Genomic DNA, 21052 nt, shown 5'->3' with positions numbered 1-21052 from the left:
TTTCCAAAAAGAAAATGAATTTTGTAAATGAAGCCACCTAATTAAGCTACCTGGGCTATAGTTGTGAATATCTTTAAGAAAATTACTGCTTTAAGAAATAACCGATAGCTTGCATCTTTTTTCCCAATCATCCACCTCCTCTACTTCAAGAGTATTAAGAGAACCCCCTCCTTGCTATGTCTATCTGCAGAGGTGGAGAAGCAGCCTATTAGTGGACTGGATTTTCCCAGTCTATTGCCAGGCATGGCAGCATCCATAGGTGAGTTTTTAAGATACCTGAGAGGTTCAGTTTAGTCTCTGTGTTCTGGTACTCTGCCGTGAAGACAGAATGGGCCAGATGGGAGCTGCTCCCTCAGCCTGTGTCTGAATGAAAAAGCATGTGGAACTAAGTCAGGCTTAGCCAAGATAGAGCTAACCTATAGACAACCCACAGCCTCATGGACAAGAAATATGTTCCCTTTGTATGAACCTCCACCTTCCTCAGCAACCTATTCACTTATCTTCCGTGACTTTTGCTTCTGTTTATAGGGATTTGCCCTAAGTCCACTAGAAAGTAGGTTTCACAAGGGCAAGCAACTTTTCTATCCTGTTCTCTACTGGCTCTGCAGCTTGTCGTACCATGCCCAGCACAGGGTAGGCATTCAGTAAACATATGAGGAATGACAATTATTATGAGCTAGAACCTAGACTTTTACCATAATGTAAAAACTTGAAACACACAAATCTATTTAAGGTAAACTTTAAGAAACAAAGTATTCTTAAGTGATTTAAATTGCAAGTATTTACATTTAAAATTACTTTCATGTGTCCTTGAGGAAGAGAGATAGTCTTAGAATTATCTCATGGGATTGGACCCTTGCACACTGAAACACACTGGAAGAGAACAACAGAGAAAAGGCCAGGTGAAAAGAAGATGGCAGGGATGTGTCTTATTTTTACACTTTATCCTAGAACTCTAAAAGCAATTCCACCTGGAGAAATCTTGGCATTTCACAGCTGCTGCATCAAGAAGAAAGAAATTATAGGGAGCACATAGAAAATAATAATAAAATGAGATATTGGGTGGCAAAAAAAAAAAGAAATTATAAGAACAAAACATTTTTCTGGATTTTCTTAGAAAAACACAAAGATGGAGAAATAAAAATATAATCAAGCAACTGTGACACAATTAACTTGTTTACTTTCTGCAACAGCTTAAGTATTTCCAAGGGAATCTTGTTTAAACTTTTATTTTTTTAGCAAACTATTTAACACACATTTGAGATGAGCACAGTCTGACTGCTACTCAAGATAGAGATCACAAGTATTTGATTAAGTGAGATTGATGAAATTTTTATCATATTAAAACCTTAAAATGTCTAGAAGGTTATGACTATAGGCTGGGTGCGGTGGCTCATGCCTGTAATCCCAGCACTTTGGGAGGCTGAGGTGGGCAGATCACTTGAGGCCAGGAGTTTGAGACTAACCTGGCCAACATGGTGAAACCCTGTCTCTACTAAAAAAATCCCCAAATTCACTGGGTGTGGTGGAGAGCACCTGTAATCTCACCTACTCAGGAGACTGAGGCAGGAGAATCATTTGAACCCAGGAGGCAGAGGTTGTAGTGAGCGAGATTGTGCCACTGCACTCCAGCCTGGGTGATAGAGCCAGACTCTGTCTCCAAAAAAAAAAAGTTATGGCTATAAAAGAAAGCCTTAATTCTGATAAATGTTAATACTATGTCAACAAACTTACAAATTTGGAAGTCTATATTCCTCACAATTCTTTAATTTTATTGTGCCATTTGGTGACAAAATAATGATTAAAATGAAATCAGTTTCTACTAACAATTACACAGAAATAAAAGGAACAGTGCTCCAAGTCAACATAGATCCAGGGATATTACTCATATACTACATTGCAGGCATTGCTTAAGCTCCAAGAAAGGCATCATACATACAACCCTTTAACCAGAAAACACTTACAAGCAGCCTCTTGTCTAAGTTGGCTTTTCTCAAAGACGAGGTAACAGAGTTGGCATCTTTTTCTGCCATCCATGCTTTGAAAAGCTTGACAGCAAATGAGGCCGCAATGCCTGTTCGAAAACAAAAGAGAATTTCATTCCTTTTATGAGCAAAACCAATTGTGATGGTGTGCAAAGCACCCAGGTGTCCTGAAATGGGTAAATAACTAAAAGACTAAATTTGGTACAGAGGAAAAGTCAATAGACCTCTAGGCAAATTCTCCTCTTCTCATTACACAAAATAGAACATTTTCAGGAAAAGGAAAATAAATTAAAATGTTTTTCAAATTTGGACTCTTTGAATCCAACCTGGTCTAACTGTAAGTTATTTTACCTTGGTCAAAACCATATTTAACACCCAGTATCTTCGGTGTTATTGCCTTTATTTCACCCTCTGGTTCATATGTATTTCATGTTTATAACAGTGATCTTGAGGCACAAGAAAACTAGGAGACACAAAACTAATGTCACCTTTATCAAGTAATTTGCTAATAAAGGATGCCAGTACAAGAACACTGATAGTGATAGATATAATAAGTACTGCTATGAATAGATGAACATACATCATTTACCTTAGTTTTACTTTTTATAAAAAGCGTTTTATTTATTTATTTATTTCTATTTTTATTTTTGGGGGGATGGAGTCTCACTCTGTTGCCCAGGCTGGAGCGCAGTGGCACGACCTCAGCTCACTGCAATCTTCACCTCCTGGCGTCAAGTGATTCTCCTGCCTCAGCCTCCCAAGTAGCTGGGATTACAGGCATGCATCACCAAACCCAGCTAGTTACTGTATTTTTAGTAGAGACAGGGTTTTGCCATGTTGGGCAGGGTAGTCCTGAACCCTTGACCTCAGGTGATCCACCTGCGCTGGCCTCCCAAATTGCTGGGATTACAGGAATGAGGCATTGCGCCCAGCTATAAAAAGCATTTTAAAATATTCTTGAGTTAAGCTATAAAAATATCAAGGCTGTTTCAAGTTAAACTTTTCTGGATTTAAAAAAAAAAATCGTTATTAAGCTAGTTATGTTAAATCAGGAAACCATTCAATCACATGTCCACATTTACATTACCACTTATTTCCAAATAGAAATAATCAGATAACAAGAAGACAGTTCTATGAACACTTCAAATTTCTAAATTTATGTTGTGGTTATTTAATGAAGAGTTAAGATGTAGTTGAAACATTTAACTGATTTTTCTAAACTAACGGTTCTACTATTGTTATGAGCCAATGATAATGTGGCCTAACTAAGCAGCCTCTATTCTCTTTACCTCTTTCCTAAAAGAGGTCCCATTTTATCCAGTCCCAGTGACTACTTATTAGCCTAAGTTCTGGTACCACCTCTTTCTGATGATTAATTCAGTGACCTCGCTTAAGCTCATCTGCCCAAGGCACCCCCCTAGCAATTGCTACAGGACCTGTACTGGTCATGCAGTCTGTGTCAGCCAATCAGCTGAAGGAAAGATAAATTATCCTGTGTTCAGGAGAAGTGTTCTTTCACCGAACCGGAACCAGGAAGAATATGACATAACTGTATCAGCAGACATCTTATAACAAGAGGGGGCAGCATCCTTGGGATGAAGTTAATGCTATGAATGATAGCAGGAGAAAAATACTTAAGTCCTGAATGATATTGCTGTTCAGCCTGAGGTCTGTCCTAATTTTCCATTTATTGTTACATAAGAAATACATGTCCTTATATACCAATTTGACCCAGGTCTTTCAGTAACTGGGAAGTCAAAGCATTTAATTCGTCTATCATTCATATAGACACCAGCTAAACCTGATTTTCTTCCCTTGAATAAGCAGAGAAACTAATTAAAAAAAAAATGACCATGACAACAAAACATGCATTACATCTTAACTGAAAGTTCATGTTAAACAACTTGTTAAGATGAATTGTTAGCATTATCATTAGCTCATACAACCAATATAAAATTTAATATAAATTAATACTAGGCTGTAATCTGTATTGTAAGTAAAGAAAAACTATGCTTGAAACTAGGAGCTTAAAATTGAGATTTAACTTTCTTTATAGTTACTCCTCTACTGAGTAAGATAATCCCATCTCCCTTGCTCATGTATTGGATGAGTTGGGGAAAATGATTAATTTCTTAACCATTTTTGTTATTTCTTTTTTTTTTTTTTTTTATCTTAGTCTTTCTCTGTTGCCCAGGCTGTAGTAAGATGATGTGATCATAGCTCACTGTAGCCTCAAACTCCTGGGCTCAAGTAATCCTCTTGCCTTAGTCTCCTGAGCAGCTGGGATTGCACGGTGTGCCAACACACCTGGCTAGTTTTTAATTAATTTTTTTTTTTTTTAAGAGTAGAGAATCTTGCTATGTTTCCCAGACTGGTCTCAAACTCCTGGCCTCAAGCAACTTTCTTACCTCAGCTTCCCAAAGTGTTAGGGTTTCAGGCATGAGTTACCATACCCAGCCATCTTCTCAATGCTTTGCCAATTAGGAAGCATGAGTTTAAACCTCTAGTTTGTAAAAGATGGTAGAGTTTTAAGGAAAAGCCATATAACATATAACTATACTACTTCCATAGCAAAGTTATTTTTCTCCTCACCATCCCCCAAACATTTTACTATAATAATTTCCAGACATACAGAAAAGTTGAACAAACTGAACAATGACCACTCACATGCCCACCATCTAGTTTCTATAACTAATATTTTGCCGTATTTGCTTTATCACATATCTATCCATCTAATAATGTAATTTTTGGATATATTACAAAGGAAGTTACAGACATCACTTAGGTTTTTAAAATAACTAGAAAGGCAATTATTTTCTGTTATGTCGGCTAGGATGATTTAAAATAACTAATGGTTAACCTTTATATACTATGTTGATTTTCTGTGTGCAAAATGGCTAATAGCAAAAATAAGATGTGTGTTGTACGGTGAATTTTCTTCAGTGAAATACTTTAAAATGTCATAATACTAATAACATCCAACACCTACAGAGTCTGAATTGTCATAAATCTGAGTGATTTTAAGCTAAAAACTAGAGTCTTTGAATAAGACCAATTGACTCTCAATTTACTATTCTTAGCTACAAGAAAACTATAACCCCTTTCACTACAGGCATGAATGAGGCTAGGACTTCATATACGTAGGAGGAAAACTTTTTAAGTTCTCAGAAGAAACAGATGTTCGCACAAAAGCTCTTTTAATTTATTTTTAAGAAAAAATAACTGTTTTGTGTTGCATTGTAATTTGACTATCATTATCCTCCTACAAGTAAATAGCCCGCTTTTGTTTTATTCTATAACCAAATCATGGTATGCATGCCTACCCAACTCTTAATGCCTTAAAATTAAAACAAGACTCCTTCTATTGCAGCAGACTTAAAACTGTTTTCTAAAATTGAGATAATGAATATCTCACAAAGTGCAATCAAAATGAGTAACTGAGCATCAGTTTCTCTAGACCTTGAGAGGGGAACAGTTTTTGTTCTTACAATAGCGGTGAGAGTTAAAGGCTGCCATTTTGTATCGAAGGGCAAAAAGGTTACCAGATCGATTTCAGGGTATTTAACCTAGGCATCAAGTCTTCCATGAGATTTTAATTTGCTACTAGTCTTTCTTAATATGTCTTTGTACAGGTGTGCATATTTTTTTCCTTCAAATTTCCTACAATTAACATGTCCACTCCTTTTATTATTTGAAAGGCAATATACACACATACACAGATATTCTCTTATGTGAAGAATGAGTAGTAGAGGACACCAAAAGGAGCAACTGGCATTTTTATAACTATCTGTGGGTTTATTTTTCTTTTGTTGTCTGACAGGCGAGAAAACAGGAGCCTCATTACCTTCTTTGACTAAGCTGTCGGTGAAGAGACTGGTGAGGATGGTGGCGGGCAGGGTGCCGTTGCCCAGCAGAATCCCTGACAGCATCGCCAACTTTGTCTGCTCTGTTTCGGAAAAGGCTTTAAGGAAGAGGAGAAGCTGTGGGTCAAAAAAAAAAAAAAAAAGAAAAAGAAAAGAAAAAAAAAGGAACCATGTCTATGAAGCAAAGGACTGAAGTGGGAAGATAAACAGTGTGAACATCCATGGCTACGTGGCACACACACAGAAGGTCATATGCAAAGCATAGTAATTCATTTCATGATAATTGGATGCTGTGGAAAGTGACTTGAGCAGGCAGGTTCCTTTCTTCTGTTCATTTACTCACAGCTGTAGATAACATTCACGGAAAGGAAAAGAGATATTTGGATGATATGTAAACAGATGGATTTATGTTTGACTATGTGCATGCAAAAGGGTTAAGTATACACGATGGACATGTTTTCTGAAATGTATTGTTTTTCAAGTTTTTCCACTTCTTTGGGTGACCACCTCTTCCTATGCTACATATGCCCATTTTCTCTGAATAGAATTTTTACGGCAAAAACAGAAACAAATAAAAAGCCCCACAAAAAACAAAAAACCAGGAAAGAGTCGAAGTTAAGCTTTTGACATTTAATATATACTTTTCTGAGCTCACAGAATACAACAGTCTTCAAAAGAAGACTGTTGAGGGAGAAAGGGGTTTTCTAGGTTCTTGATGTTTTTTGGGTACACTTTTAGATTCTCTTGCCCCAGAGGCAGGGAACTGAAAAAGTAGCAACCCTAGAAAAATTTCAATGTAAGCTCAAAGCAAACAAAACAAAAACCCACTTCCTATATTATATTTTCCTATAGTAGTTAGCCCTGTGGGATGTCCTTCTCTCTCCTAACTCTCCTCCTCTGCTTTGTGCTTTGACTACATTTTACTGTTACTTTCTCCATTTCACCAGTTATTAGGCTTGCCATGGAAATTCCTCAGGGGCCACTACCACTACAGGAGCCTTGCTGATTTTCCATTATTTTGTGCCAATGTAAAATTCACTGGCATTGATAGAGACTTAAGTGTCTCCATCCTGATGACATGATTATTCCACTAGCTGCGTAGGGGGTAAGAAAATATTAACTTACTATTCCCCAATAATTTAAGGATTATTACATTATAGATTATTTACATTATGTGCAAGTGGCAGAACTGGAACCAAACCAGTCCATTCGCCTCTCAATTTATACCTATTAAATTCTCAACAAATTAAAAAGAAGTTAACATCTAAGTAAGTGCCAGGGAGTGAGGGAATGAGGGTTTCAAAGGCTTAAGCTCCAAGGAGCATCAAGAATGGGGAAGAATGAAAGAACTAACATAAGTATAGACAGTTTGACAATTTGTCCTTTTTCTCCATTATAAAAATAACATTTAAATGAGAATAATAAAAAATAGCCTCTAAAATAAAATTTTAACACCACTTCTTCAAGTTCACGCATATAACCATATTCATTTAAAATATACTTAATCACATAGAAATGGCATAAAAATTAGGTCATCATAAAAATAACCACATTGCTCAATTATATTAATCAACATTAAAACATAATTACATGTATACACACATATTGTTTTTCACTGCATTACATGCTAATGAGAGCTAAAACTTGTTGAGTGGGCCAGACAACTCTTCTGATCACTTTATGTGTATTAATAACTACAACAGGCTCCATCTCCGATTACAGAAAAGAATACTAAGGTACAAAGATATTAAGTAATTTGCCTGCCCCAGGTCAAACTACTACCAAATGGGTGCTTTGCACCTCGCATTTCCATTTAATTTGTCATGGGAATTTTCCCTTATTAATACATGTAGTTATGCCTACATGTATAAAAGACTGCATAGTTTTCCACTGTATAGATTGTAAATTAATTAACCAGTCTTCATCTCCCACCAATGAACATTTAGGCTATTTTTCAATACTGTGGTGACACCTTTATACATACAGCTTTATATATCCATGCTAATGGATTCTTATAAATCCATGAAGGCTGGGGCATGGGTTATATAAGAAACATTTCTTTTAATGACTATCGTCAAATTGCTCTTCAATATTATACATGGAACCACTTTAAACTGGGTGGGGTGGGGGGCGGTTAGTGTGGGGAGGAGTGGGGAGAGTAGGTAGGGAAGAAGTAAGTCTATGTTATGGTTACTTGGTGTTTTACTTTAGATAGATATCTAAAACGGGAAACAATGACAAAGTAACGAACAAATCTGAAACAGGTAAAGGTAGTGGTGCTATATATAAATAGAGGAGTTACAAACTGGAAGAGGGAACATGCAATTACTCTAAAGAGGACAGCTTTAAGGAGATGCTACTGTTGATTTGACTAGAGACCAATTACTACACTGAGCTCCTTATATGTTATTTCATATATTCCCACAACAACCATAAGGTATATCCTCTTACTACAGCTATCTCACTGATGAGAAAGACTACTGAGATTTACACCCATACACTCTATCTCCAAAGAAGTGCTTCCATTTCCTTTGCTAAACTGCATAGAATTAAAGAATTTTGCTGAACATTAGCTGCTGTGCTATGTTCTTTCATAGGCTTTAACTACTTAAATCACTTTCTCTTGATTCTAGTTTTCATTTTAACCTCTGCACGGTCAGAGATTATACCCCGTAAAACTATTCTTACTGAATAAAGCACACTGTCTTACATTAAATATTAATGGAAAAAGTCCAGAATAATCACATATTTCTTCCTATAGCTTTTAGATAATGATCTTTCATACTCATTTATTTACCAAACATTTATTAAAAACTCACTACATGTTACCACGTATATGGCACTTTTGGAATATCATTGTACATGTAAACTTTTATTTTATTATTATTTTTTCTGAGATGGAGTCTCGCTCTGTCGCCCAGGCTGGAGTGCAGTGGAGCGATCTTGGCTCACTGAAGCCTCTGCCACCCGGGGTTCAAGTGATTCTCCTGCCTCAGCCTCCTGATTAGCTGGGATTATAGGCTACCACGCCTGCGTAATTTTTGTGTTTTTAGTAGAGACGGGATTTCAGCATCTTGGTCAGGCTGGTCTTGAACTCCTGACCTTGTGATCCACCCATCTCGGCCTCCTAAAGTGCTGGGATTACAGATGTGAGCCATCGCGTCCGGCCACTTATAAAATTTGTATCCACCTCCATTTCATTACTATAAAACAGATAGGCATTATATTTGAATTTTTACCTTTTTCATTTCATCTTCAAATGCCTTCTCCAAATACTTATATCTCCTGATGAGTTTATTGAAGACCTAAACATAAAACAGAACCATTAAATATTAGGTCAACCAAAAAGACACAGAAGGAGGTATAGAAACTTACCATAATGACACCATAGATCTACAATAAAAAAAGTGTATAGTTAAACAGGCTCACACGTAATATAAAAACTATAAGCATTTCAAAGATGCTACCATGACCTAGGGGAACGAATACGATCAAAATGTACATGTAAGATAAAACAAATTCATTCATTATAAAGATATAACCACTTAGATAATGATGTGATGGGGAGGAGAGCAAAGTGCAGGACAGATTCTACTCTAGGTAAACAACAAACATGTTTCTAGCAGATGAGCAAAAAATGTTACAATTTACTGGCAATAAAGGATGACTGGCCCCTACGGTCATGTTAGAACTGTGAAGCACAGTTTCCAACTGTTATTAGGATCTAGACAGTCTTAAATGGAATGATGTTTTTATTTAAATGGGGATTTTGTAAATATTGGTTATTGTAATAACTGTGGAAATGATTTCTTAATCTAGTTCCTTTTTCTCCTACACACAGGCTATACTCCTACTTACAACTCTTGGTGTATTCGTTTCCTAATCTAATCAAGATGGAGTCCAAGAGTAAAAATAATAATTGCCCTTTATGGGGAAAGAATGACCCAGGCAGGGAATTCACACACAATAAGCAAAAGAAATAAATTACATTAAAATCCCAAATTTTATTTTCAATTTACACTAATACTCACATATTCTTTAACATGTATACAAGAAAAACGAATTCTCCTGATCCAAGAATAAATTCCCTTGAGAGGTTAACAAAAAAAAAAAAAAAAAGAAAAGAAAAAGTATTATATTCTTGTAGTTCTTTTTGTTTTGTTTTGAGATGGAGTCTCACTCTGTCACCCAGGTTGAGCAGTGGCACGATCTCGGCTCACTGTAACCTCTGTCTTCCGGGTTCAAGTGATTCTCCTGCCTCAGCCTCCCAAGTAGCTGGGATTACAGGCACCCACCACCACATCCAGCTAATTTTTGTATTTTTTAGTAGAGATGGGGTTTCACCACGTTGGCCAGGCTGGTCACAAACTCCTGACCTCAAGTGATCCACTCGCCATGGCCAAAGTGCTGGGATTATAGGTTCAAGCCACGCTGCTCGGCCTATTTTTGTAGTTTTGATGCCCATTATTTTCATATGTTTAAAGGCTTTTTCTAAGATTCCTATTTAAAAAGTGGCTGGGCTGTAGAGCTTCTATAGAGTTTTCCTCAATCCTCTTCAAATGCTTCCTTTCTGACTCAAGGGCAATCTCTCAATAGGCTCTACCTGAGCATAGTTTCGGATGGTTTCATGATCTTCATTTGCTGAAAACACACAGTGGTTGGTCATCTTGGTCTTGTCACCATCATCTATGCGTGTTCCTCCAGGGGCTGAAAAGAGAAAGGTAATTATAGTTAGGATAATACTGAAATTGAGAACAGCATTTGCAGAACAGATTGATTCTGGCAAATGAAAGAAAATAATGAAAGTAGATGTAAAATCTAAGAGTCACATAAAATGTCAAAGAATGACACATAGATATACACATGTTGCTGTATATTTTTTCCTTTTCTTTGAGACGGAGTCTTGCTCTGTCATCCAGGCTGGAGTGCAGTGGCACAATCTTGGCTCACTGCAACCTCCATCTCCCCGGTTCAAGCGATTCTCCTGCCTCAGCCTCCTGAGTAGCTGGGATTACAGGCATGCACCACCATGCCCAACTAATTTTTATAGTATTAGTAGAGACGGGATTTCACCATGTTGGTCAGGCTGGTTTCGAACTCCTGACCTTGTGATCCGCCCACCTCAGCCTCCCAAAGTGCTGGGATTACAGGCTTAAGCCACTGTACTTGGCCTTGTATACTTCATGTTTCCAATATAATATAAATTAGTTGTTTCATTTCATGCTCCCACCATAGTGTACTTCATTTTAGTTCCACATCCTCACCTTCACCACATCCTATCACTATAAGTCTGGTTCTTTCCAAAGTATATTCTTAATCACGGATGCAAAGAACAACCTCTATTCAGTAAATTTAATTTCATTATTCTCAATGCAACGCCAGATACTTCCCCCTCCAGGACATAGTTGTTTCTTCAGGCTTGCTAACATTTCGCAAGTATTTTGTGGATATCCTACCTAGATATCACCAACTACAGAACTGACCAGACCTGACTCATAGATCTTTTTGCTTTCTACTTGAGTAGCTATTACAATTGCTTCCTCCTTCGCTAACCCACTTATCCATGACTGGTTGAATAGCATGGACTCTGATGCTCGCTATTTGAATTTAATCACCCAACAGCTATGTTAGCTAGAATAAATTATTTTATTCTCTCTCTTTTTTTTTTCCATGGACTCAATAGATTAGATGCCTTTTTCTTCAACTAACTTTCCATATTCAAAGGGTCCTCCTGTAAGTTTCAGTGGTAGCCATTAGAAGCATTAGTTGATTAGAAGAGCAGAATGAGAACATTAGGAATTTCTGTTTTCTAATTTTACTTTGTTGTAATTAAGGTAGAAGGTTTGAGCAGTTAGCTTAATATCTTTCATATACACAACAAATGTTTGTAGTGTATATACTTACACCAGCTACTGTGCTAGGCACCAAGGATACAACAATGGTCAAAGCTGAAAAGACAAACACTCTCTACTCATTAGCCACTCCCTCTATTTGTTTGTGTATTAGTGTATAATCACCTTGATTTAACTTGTGATTTCAGATCTCTGGATTAAAAGGGCCACCCATAGTCACCTTTTTTAGCAGACATAGGCAAACGAGAATTCAATTGAGTTATACTTTCCTTAGCTTATCATCCCCTCTATGGGCTTCAGACTTCAGCATACAGTTTAGTAAGTAAACTAGTTTTTGGAGAAGTCAGCCCCTTCAGGAGTCTATTTTCACTCAATTAATTTATGCATGAGATTTAACTAGTCCTTTTAAATGAATATAACCACCTGGAACTGTTGCGGGAAGACAGGGAACCCGAATGGAGGGACTGGCTAAAGCCACGGCAGAAGAACATAAATTGTGAACATTTCATGGACATTTGTTAGTTCCCCAAATTAATACTTTTATAATTTCTTACGCCTGTCTTTACTGCAGTCTCTGAACATAAATTGTGAAGATTTCATGGAAATTTATCACTTCCCCAATCAATACTCTTATAATTTCCTATGCCTGTCTTTATTTTAATCTCTTAATCCCATCATCTTCATAAGCTGAGGATGTATATCGCCTCAGGACCCTGTGATGATTGCGTTATCTGCACAAATTGTTTGTGAAGCATGTGTGTTTGAACAATATGAAATCTGGGCACCTTGAAAAGAACAGGACAACAGCGATTTTCAGGAAACAAGAGAGATAACCATAAAGTCAGACTGCCTGCAGGGCTGGGCAGAACAGAGTCATATTTCTCTTCTTTCAGAAAGCGAATAGGAGAAATATCACTGAATTCTTTTCTCAGCAAGGAATAACCCTGGGAAAATGAATGCATTCCCAGGGGAAGGTCTCTAAAATGGCCGCTCTGGGAGTGTCTGTCTTATGCAGTTGTAGATAAGGGTTCATGAAATAAGCCCTGGTCTCCTGCAGTGCCACCAGGCTTGTTAGGATTGGGAAACTCCAGCCTGAAGAAATTCTAGTCACACTGGTTGTCTGCTCTCGAACTCTGTTTCCTGTTAAGATGTTTATCAGTGACAATGTGTGCCCAGCAGGACATGGGCCTTCATCAGTAATTCTAAGTTTGCCCTGGCCTTGTGATCTTGCTCTGTCCCCATTTGCCTTGTGATATTTTATTGCCTTTGAAGCATGTGATCTCTGTGACCCACACCCTATTTGTACACTCCCTCCCCTTTGAAAATCGCTAATAAAAACTTGCTGGTTTTGCGGCTCAGGCCAACATGTGATGTCACTCCCAGAGACTCAGCTGTAAAATTTCTTTCTTTTGTACTCTTTATTTCTCAGACCAGCCAACACTTAGGGAAAATAGAAAAGAACCGACGTTGAAATATTGGGGGCTGGTTCCCCTGATATGGAACAAACTTAGATAATAATCTTCTAAAAACTCTAGGCTAATTATTGCTATTGCTTTTGATAGAAATTACAAAACTGAAAAGTTTGATAGTGAAACTACAGACTTTTGAGAGGTATGTTTTTAAAGTTACATTGTTTAATGAAATAAAACACTTATTACATATTAATAATATTGCTACAGCTTGCATTAAAATTTTTGCTGATATTAGGACCAAGTATTGTTTGCCATTTCTAATGTTTTTGGAGTGCCTGCTGTTTTTCTCAAGGTAGAAGTAAACTTAATATATTATTTATTGTATTTACTATACACAAGGTAATATTGAAAGACCAAGATAGCTGCTGCTTTAAGAACAATGGGACTGGGCGTGGTGGCCCATGCTTGTAATCCCAGCACTTTGGGACAGATCACCTGAGGTCAGGAGTTTGAGACCAGCCTAGTCAACATGGTGGAAACCCCGTCTCTACTAAAAATATAAAATTAGCTGAACGTGCAGGCACATGCCTGTAATCCCTGCTACTCAAGAGAATTGCCTGATCCCAGGAGGCAGAAGTTGCAGTGAGCCAACTCTCCAGCCTGGACAACATCAAAAAAAAAAAAAAAAGGAACAATGGAAGAAGATAAATTGTGAGTGTCTAGAAAATTTCTACATAATAATTAAACAAAGTATTTATATAAGAAGAATGCACCTAGCTGGCTTCAATCCTTACATTACGTGTCCGGATTCAGCAGACATCTGATGTTGTACAGCTTATGCTAAGCAAGTCATACCAAACATTTGGCCCTATGTTCTTCTTGAATGTATAGACATGGAGTGAAGAAGTGAAATCTGGGCTGCACTAACCAATGGAAATTGCTTAAAACCCTTCACCAAACCTTTCACTTAGGCACTGATAGCACCCATCAGATGGCCAAATTATTATTTACTGGACCAGACCTTTTCAAAACTATCAAGCAGATAGTCAGGGCCTGTGAAGTGTACCAAAGAAATAATTCTCTGCACTGCGGGCCATACATTTCAATCCCTGTATCTTTAACGTCCTTGTTAATTCTGTCTCTTCCAGAATAGAAGCTGTAAAACTACAAATGGTTCTTAAATACAAATGGAGCCCCAGATGCAGTCCATGACTAAGATCCACCACGAAACCCTGGACTGGCCTGCTAGCTCATGTTCCGATGTTAATGACATCGAAGGCACCCCTCCCAAGGAAATCTCAACTGCACAACATCTACTATACCCCAGTTCTGCAGGAAGTAGTTAGAGCGGTCGTCGGCCAACCTCCCCAATAGCACTTGGGTTTTCCTGTTGAGAGTGGGGACTGAGAGACAGGACTAGCTGGATTTCCTAGGCCGACTAAGAATCCCTAAGCCTAGCTGGGAAGGTGACCGCATCCACCTTTAAACATGGGGCTTGCAATTTAGCTCACACCCGACCAATCAGGTAGTAGAGAGCTCAGTAAAATGCTAATTAGACAAAAACAGGAGGTAAAGAAATAGCCAATCATCTATCGCCTGAGAAATAGCCAATCATCTATCGCCTGAGAGCACAGCAGGAGGGACAATGATCGGGATATAAACCCAGGCATTGGAGCCAGCAACAGCTACCCTCTTTGGGTCCCCTCTCTTTGTATGGGAGCTCTGTTTTCACTCTATTACATCTTGTAACTGCAAAACAAAACAAAACAAAAAAAACAAAAAAAGAAATCTGGGCTGCAGATATAAATCTGCTAATCATGGTACATGAAATTTTAAGAAAACTCAATACAAAGTACACAGATAATTTTATATGGAGAGGTGGTTAATCATGGAAACCAGGAGTAATGTAAGAAGTGGCATCCAGAGAGGTAGGAGGAGGTCTAAGTGGTCTCATGTAAGGGAATAAAATAAAAGAGTTCAAGAATGACAAAAGGGTCAACAGTGCTGCCTGGAGGTCACTCAGTCTGAAAAGGGTCCATATAAGTGACTACTACAATCACGTGACTTTGACAAGAACCAAAACTCGCTGAAAATCACTCTGATAAAAATATATCATAATTAATGAAATACTAGAAGCAATAATATGTTAGGAAATATTCAACTCCACTATCAAAGTTTTAAAATGAAAATACTTACCACTTACCTAATTACAGAGATCTAGAAAACTGATGAAATTAGGTAGCTAACATTGTTAAAGGTGTATGTAAATAGGAACTCATAATTTTTCATAAAATATTAACATAATGTTCCTTTTGAAGACTTTTTCTCTCTCAGCTAGGTAAATGGAGATAGATAAAAATGTCTCCATCTTTTATTTAATCCATTAATCCCTTGCTAAGTAGATAAAGATGTAATCAGGTAAAAGCACAAAGATAGGTGCATACAGACACTCATAACTGTTGTTTATAATAGCAACAACTGCAAACAGCCTAAATATTCTTTTTTTTTCCCCCCGAGAGTTTCACTCTTGTCGCCTAGGCTGGAATGCAATGGCACGATCTAGGCTCATTGCAACCTCTGACTCCCAGGTTTAAGGAATTCTCCTGCCTCAGCTTCCTGAGTAGCTGGGATTATAGGCACCCACCACTATGTCCAGCTAATTTTGTATTTTTAGTAGAGACGGGGTTTCTCCACATTGGTCAGGCTAGTCTTGAACTCCAGACCTCAAGTGATCTGCCCACCTCGGCCTCCCAAAGTGCTGGAATTACAGGCGTGAGCCACCACCCCCGGCCTCTAAATAATCTTTAACATCCGTTCGGCTTTAATTCTTTTTAGAATCATCCAGTATAACACTCATGGGTGTGCAAGGCAGCAACATATTGCTGAATAAATACAAATCAGCTTGCATAATACCGTATTTGCATAATATCACCCATTCTCAAAAGTTTATGAGGTAAAGATAGTTCCTTTTTTTTTTTTTTTTTGAGACAGGGTCTCCCTCTGTCACCCAAGTTGGAGTGCAGTGGCTCGATCTCAGCTCACTGCAACCTCTGCCTCCAGGGTTCAAGTGATTCTCCTGCCTCAGCCTCTCTAGTAGCTGGGATTGTTACAGGCAGCTGCCATCACGTTCTGTTAATTTTGGTATTTTTTTTTTATAGAGACAGGGTTTCACCATGTTGGCCAAGCTGGTCTCGAACTCCTGACCTCAGGTGATCCACCCGCCTCAGCCTCCCAAAGTGTTGGTATTACAGGTGTGAGCCACCACGCCCGGCTGCTAAAGAGATTTCTAGAAGGGAAATAACCAAAATGTTAACAATGATTATTTTCGGGTAATAGGATTTGAGTTCAATATAGATAGCTGTTATACTTGAATTATCTACAGTCATAATGTAAGCTCTTCATAACAATAAGAACAACAAAACTAATTCATTATGTGGTGAAAACTAGCAATGAAGAATGACAGAAGGCCTAGTAGTCAATTGGGCCATGTACCAAACAGATTGCTTGAAATAAGAGCTCAGAGAAAAAGGAATTTATGGGCAGTTCCACCTCAAGACGGAGGAATGTATGCACATTCTTTTTCAAAGCCAAGGTAGGCTGGCTTAAGCAGTGTTTTCTCAAGGAAAGACAATGATGGCACTTTGGGCAAGGCAATCTTTCATGATGTTGCATGTTCTTTGCATAGCAGAGTAGACACATACCTGCCCTCCCCCCTCAAGTCTTTTTAACAACTGAAACACTTGCACACATTTGCAAACTAAAAATTCCTGGCCTAGGAAATTCGACCATTTCTAGTGATTTACAGCTACCACAGGAACTAACTATAAGAACTCAGATCTAAGAATGACTATGAGAGGAAAAATGGGTGGTTATTATACTTAATAAATATTAGAATCATCTACTTAATAAACTTAAATAGTATTCTGAAGCCTTCTTTCCTGATGCTTCTGTTCTAAAATGTACAGCTTTTATTTTGTTTTTACCTATCTTTTAACAATTTCTAATCTTCTATCTTTAATTTTTCTACTTATACTGACAATTTAAATGATTTTTCAAAAACTAGGTTTAAACTATATTTCTTATAAGTTTTATTTATGGATGAAATGGCATTAATTAAACCTTGGAAATTTATATACCAAGTTACAGTCTTTTGCAGAAATTACCCCTTTTATGGCTCCTCCAAAAACACTGAAAGATTATGGACACATGAGAAAGGTGGCTTTCAGGAAAAGCAAAGCGGCCAACTTCATTGTAACATTAACTAAAGTCCTCCGTCCTATGCCTCTATTAACCAATAATCACTTCACATCCGCATTAACACCATTCCAAATCATAAATCATTGTATTTCTATCAACTCTAATAAACATAAACTTATAAAGACTCTACCTTATAAGGAAATACTTCAATAGAATTAAAAATATATAAATATACTACAAGAAGCAATAATGCATGGTTTACCAAGCATACTGCCAGCCACCAGGATATCGAAGAGTGTGTCTGCATAGCGACGATAATCTAATCTTGAGCCTGTAGAGTCCAGAAATTTGGCTACAGCTTCAAGGTCATCACCAGCCTCATTAAGCCCCTGGACAAGTGTATCCCTGAAGACTGTGGGTTCGAATTTCTCTTTTTCATCTAAAATAAAACAATTCAAAATAACAGTCAAATAAATAAATAAATACTGAGAGTATAACAATCAAAACTTAAATTCTATTTTATCTAAGATAGGAAAAAATATCCACAGAGCATCGCCAAAGAATGTAGGAGAATATACAAATATAAACAAACAAATAAAGATGGCAGAGAGGAATAAGAAGGGATGTCTCTTTTAAAATAAGTTACTGCAGGCCGAGTGCGCTAGTTCACGCCTGTAATCCCAGCACTTTGGGAGGCAAAGGCGGGTGGATCACCTGAGGTCAGGAATACGAGACCAGCCTTGCCAAAACAATGAAATCCCATCTCTATTAAAAATATAAAAAACTAGCTGGGCATGGTGGTGGGTGCCTGTAATCCCAGTTACTTGGGAGGCTGAGGTAATCACGTGAACCCGGGAGATGGAGGTTGAGGTGAGCAGAGATCATGCCATTGCACCCCAGCCTGGGGGACAAGAGTGAAACGTCGTCTGAAAAAAATAAAAATAAATAAAAAAGAATTTATTGCAGAGTATTTAAATATTTAATAGATGCAATGAGACATATATGTATATCTACAGCTTCAGGACACATGTGCTAAACTTTTTGGTCTCATGACCTCTTGACACTTAAAATGTACATTTGGAATTAGGGTCCCAAACTTTGGAACCCTAATTTCAAAGTTTTGGATCCTAATCCAAAAAACTCTTTGGAATCCTAATTCCCAAGCATTCCAAAGGGAGTTTTTGTTGATGGAGGTTCAATCTATGGATACTTATTTTAAGAAATTAAAACAAAACATCTTATGTATTTATTTAACAAAAAAATTAGTGAGAAGGATAGTATTGTTTTATACTCTTGCAAATCATGATCATACATCGTTAAACGCTAGAAAACTCCTCTGTAAAATTATGAGAGAATTATGTGAAAGATGTGAATAATATATTGGTATCATTATAAAAATGGTTTTGATTTTGTGTGGGGCTTCAGAGGACTGACAGGGATAGAGATATGATATAGCTTTTTTTCCTTAGCAAAGTGGATAAGACAAATACAGAGCAATCGCAAAGGCACACATGAAAAGCATAAATGAGCTGTCACAATGAAATGGACACATGAACCTAGAGAAGTAGTTTGGTGTGGTGACTGGAAGTTTGGGTTTGGAAGGAGTTTTGGTCTAGACTCTAGCAAAACTTTGTGGAAAGTTGACTTGGAGCCAGGTCTTGAACAAAGCAGGGATCATACACTGTTGATAAGAAGTGAAGATCACAAACTACATGTCAGATTTGGTGGAAATAAAATGAGTGGATTAAAGGTAAAGTGTCTGTAGTTCAACTCAAAGGACATCACCTTTTTTTCCCACATCCATGGAGAATAACTCTGGATGTGAGGAGAGAGGAGCAAAGGATGAACCCAAAACTTCAAAAGAAAAAATCGCATCATAGATATCTCTAGAGGTGAAAGATCTGCAACAGAAGTGGGAGGGAGGGAAGAGAATATTACAAAAATATTTCATAAATAAAGAGTTCTTAGAAATAAAAAATATGATAGAAAAAGTAAACAACTCAATGGCAGCATTAAGAGAAAGCTAAGATTATCTTTCAGAAACTAGAAAAAAGGTCAAAGACCTAGAAAATAGTAGAAAAAGAATAGAAAAAGGGCAGACCTGTCAAAAAAAAAAAAAAAAATCTAACAGACAGAATGAGAAAACAAAGGAAAGGAAATTTTTTGAAAAATCTCAATAAACCTCATAGAAATGAAAGATTGTTTCCACATACATGGTTATCTGGGAACCCGGCACAAAGATTGAAAGTGGATTCACACAAGGTACAATGATGACTGTGAGATTTCAGAATACTGGGAACAAAGCAATTATCTGAAGTTTCAGGGGCAAAAAAAAAAAAAACAAAAAAACAAGTGATATGTAAAAAGTATCAAGCAACTCAATTGCTCGACAGAAATACGAGACACAGAAGACATTTCCTCAGAATTCTTAGGGAAAAGTATTTCCAGCCTAGAGTTCTTGTCAGTGTTCAGCCAAAAGAAAAACTTTTTTTTTTTTTTTTGAGACAGGGTCTCACTCTGTCACCCAGGCTGGAGGGCAGTGGCGCAATCTTGGCTCACCGTAACCTCCACCTCCTGGGTTCATGTGATTTTCCTGCTTCAGTTTCCCAAGTAACTGGGACTACAGGTACTAGATTTGTGTCTTCAGTACAGACAGGATCTTGCCATGTCGCACAGGCTGGTCTCAAACTCTTGGCCTAAAAAGATCCACCAGCCTTGGTCTCCCGAAGTATTGGGGTTACAGGCATGAGCCACTGTGCCTGGCCCAGCCAAACTACTAATCAAGGGTAAGAGCAATATGAACATACATATACTGAGACACCCAAGGCCTCAAAAATAGATAATAACTGAAGAGTAAGTCCTGAGACCCCAGGCAAGAGAGGAAAAACAAGACAGGTAACAGTACTCTTGTGGTTAATGGTGAAAGGACATTTAAAGCTTTTCCTTAAGTGTTTTGTATTAAGAGATTTATACAACAAAGGGAAAGGTTAGGGTGGTCTAATTTTAAGCCACAGAAAACTAAGCCCCACCCCACTCAAGAGATAATTACATTTATTAAATCAAGAGATAACAAAATAATGTTATTTTTTTTAAATGCAGTCATGTCAGTTGAGCTGTGAATAGCATGTACAAAGTCACAAAAATATAAACCCTAAACATTGGTGTAGCTGAAACTATGACACAATGAAAGAATAGAGAAGGACAGGAAGTATGGGGGTGGGGAGAAGTGAGCAATGAAAGAGAGCTGAATCATCATTTTCCATCGTAGAAAAGGTATATTTAATATCTCCAACAGAAAAATCAAGAACTAGCCATACTATGTGCATGCATAACTTTGACACAATTAAAAGCTACATTTTAAAACCATACAGCAACTGCCTAGTTTGTACTGCTTGTAAGTGGTCTAACAGAAGGGCTGGGTTGTAAGTGGTTAACGCGAGTCACATCAGCATGAGAACCAGAGAAGAATGGCATTCCCAGTACCAGTCAGAGTCACGCAGCGTGAGATACCATAAAGACACACATAAATTAACTGGGACAATATTCATCATGAACAAGAGATAAAAAGTCCTTTTGATGCTGTAAGCAAAACATTATGCAGTCAAGAACATGCAAATGGTGACTGCAGAAAAAATATAATTAGGGTCTTGTTGTGTAGAGGGGGAGGAAAACGGATAGGAATTCTAGAGGAATACATTAGGTGGAACAGGAGGAGGGGATAACTGTGTTTCTACACAAAAGGA

At 37.6% G+C, this 21052-nt stretch overlaps 1 protein-coding gene across 2 annotated transcripts in view; it reads right to left on the bottom strand.

Annotated features, from left to right (window-relative positions):
- Window positions 1-21052, bottom strand: part of BZW2 (basic leucine zipper and W2 domains 2) — a 59896-nt gene that overhangs the window by 14654 nt on the left and 24190 nt on the right. For both annotated transcript variants that reach the window (XM_033193735.1, XM_033193734.1), the window contains exons 3-7: window positions 17572-17748; window positions 10452-10555; window positions 9088-9153; window positions 5830-5965; window positions 1965-2074 (exon numbers count right to left, since the gene is read on the bottom strand). In XM_033193735.1, the coding sequence (XP_033049626.1) occupies window positions 1965-2074; window positions 5830-5965; window positions 9088-9153; window positions 10452-10555; window positions 17572-17748 (593 nt within the window). The remainder of the gene's footprint in view (window positions 1-1964; window positions 2075-5829; window positions 5966-9087; window positions 9154-10451; window positions 10556-17571; window positions 17749-21052) is intronic.

The sequence above is a fragment of the Trachypithecus francoisi genome, unplaced genomic scaffold (genome assembly GCF_009764315.1).
Source record: "Trachypithecus francoisi isolate TF-2019V2 unplaced genomic scaffold, Tfra_2.0 Lachesis_group4, whole genome shotgun sequence".
Taxonomy (NCBI): domain Eukaryota; kingdom Metazoa; phylum Chordata; class Mammalia; order Primates; family Cercopithecidae; genus Trachypithecus; species Trachypithecus francoisi.
The sequence above is the reverse complement of the archived record's forward strand: the minus strand, read 5'-3'. Positions and strand labels throughout refer to the sequence as shown.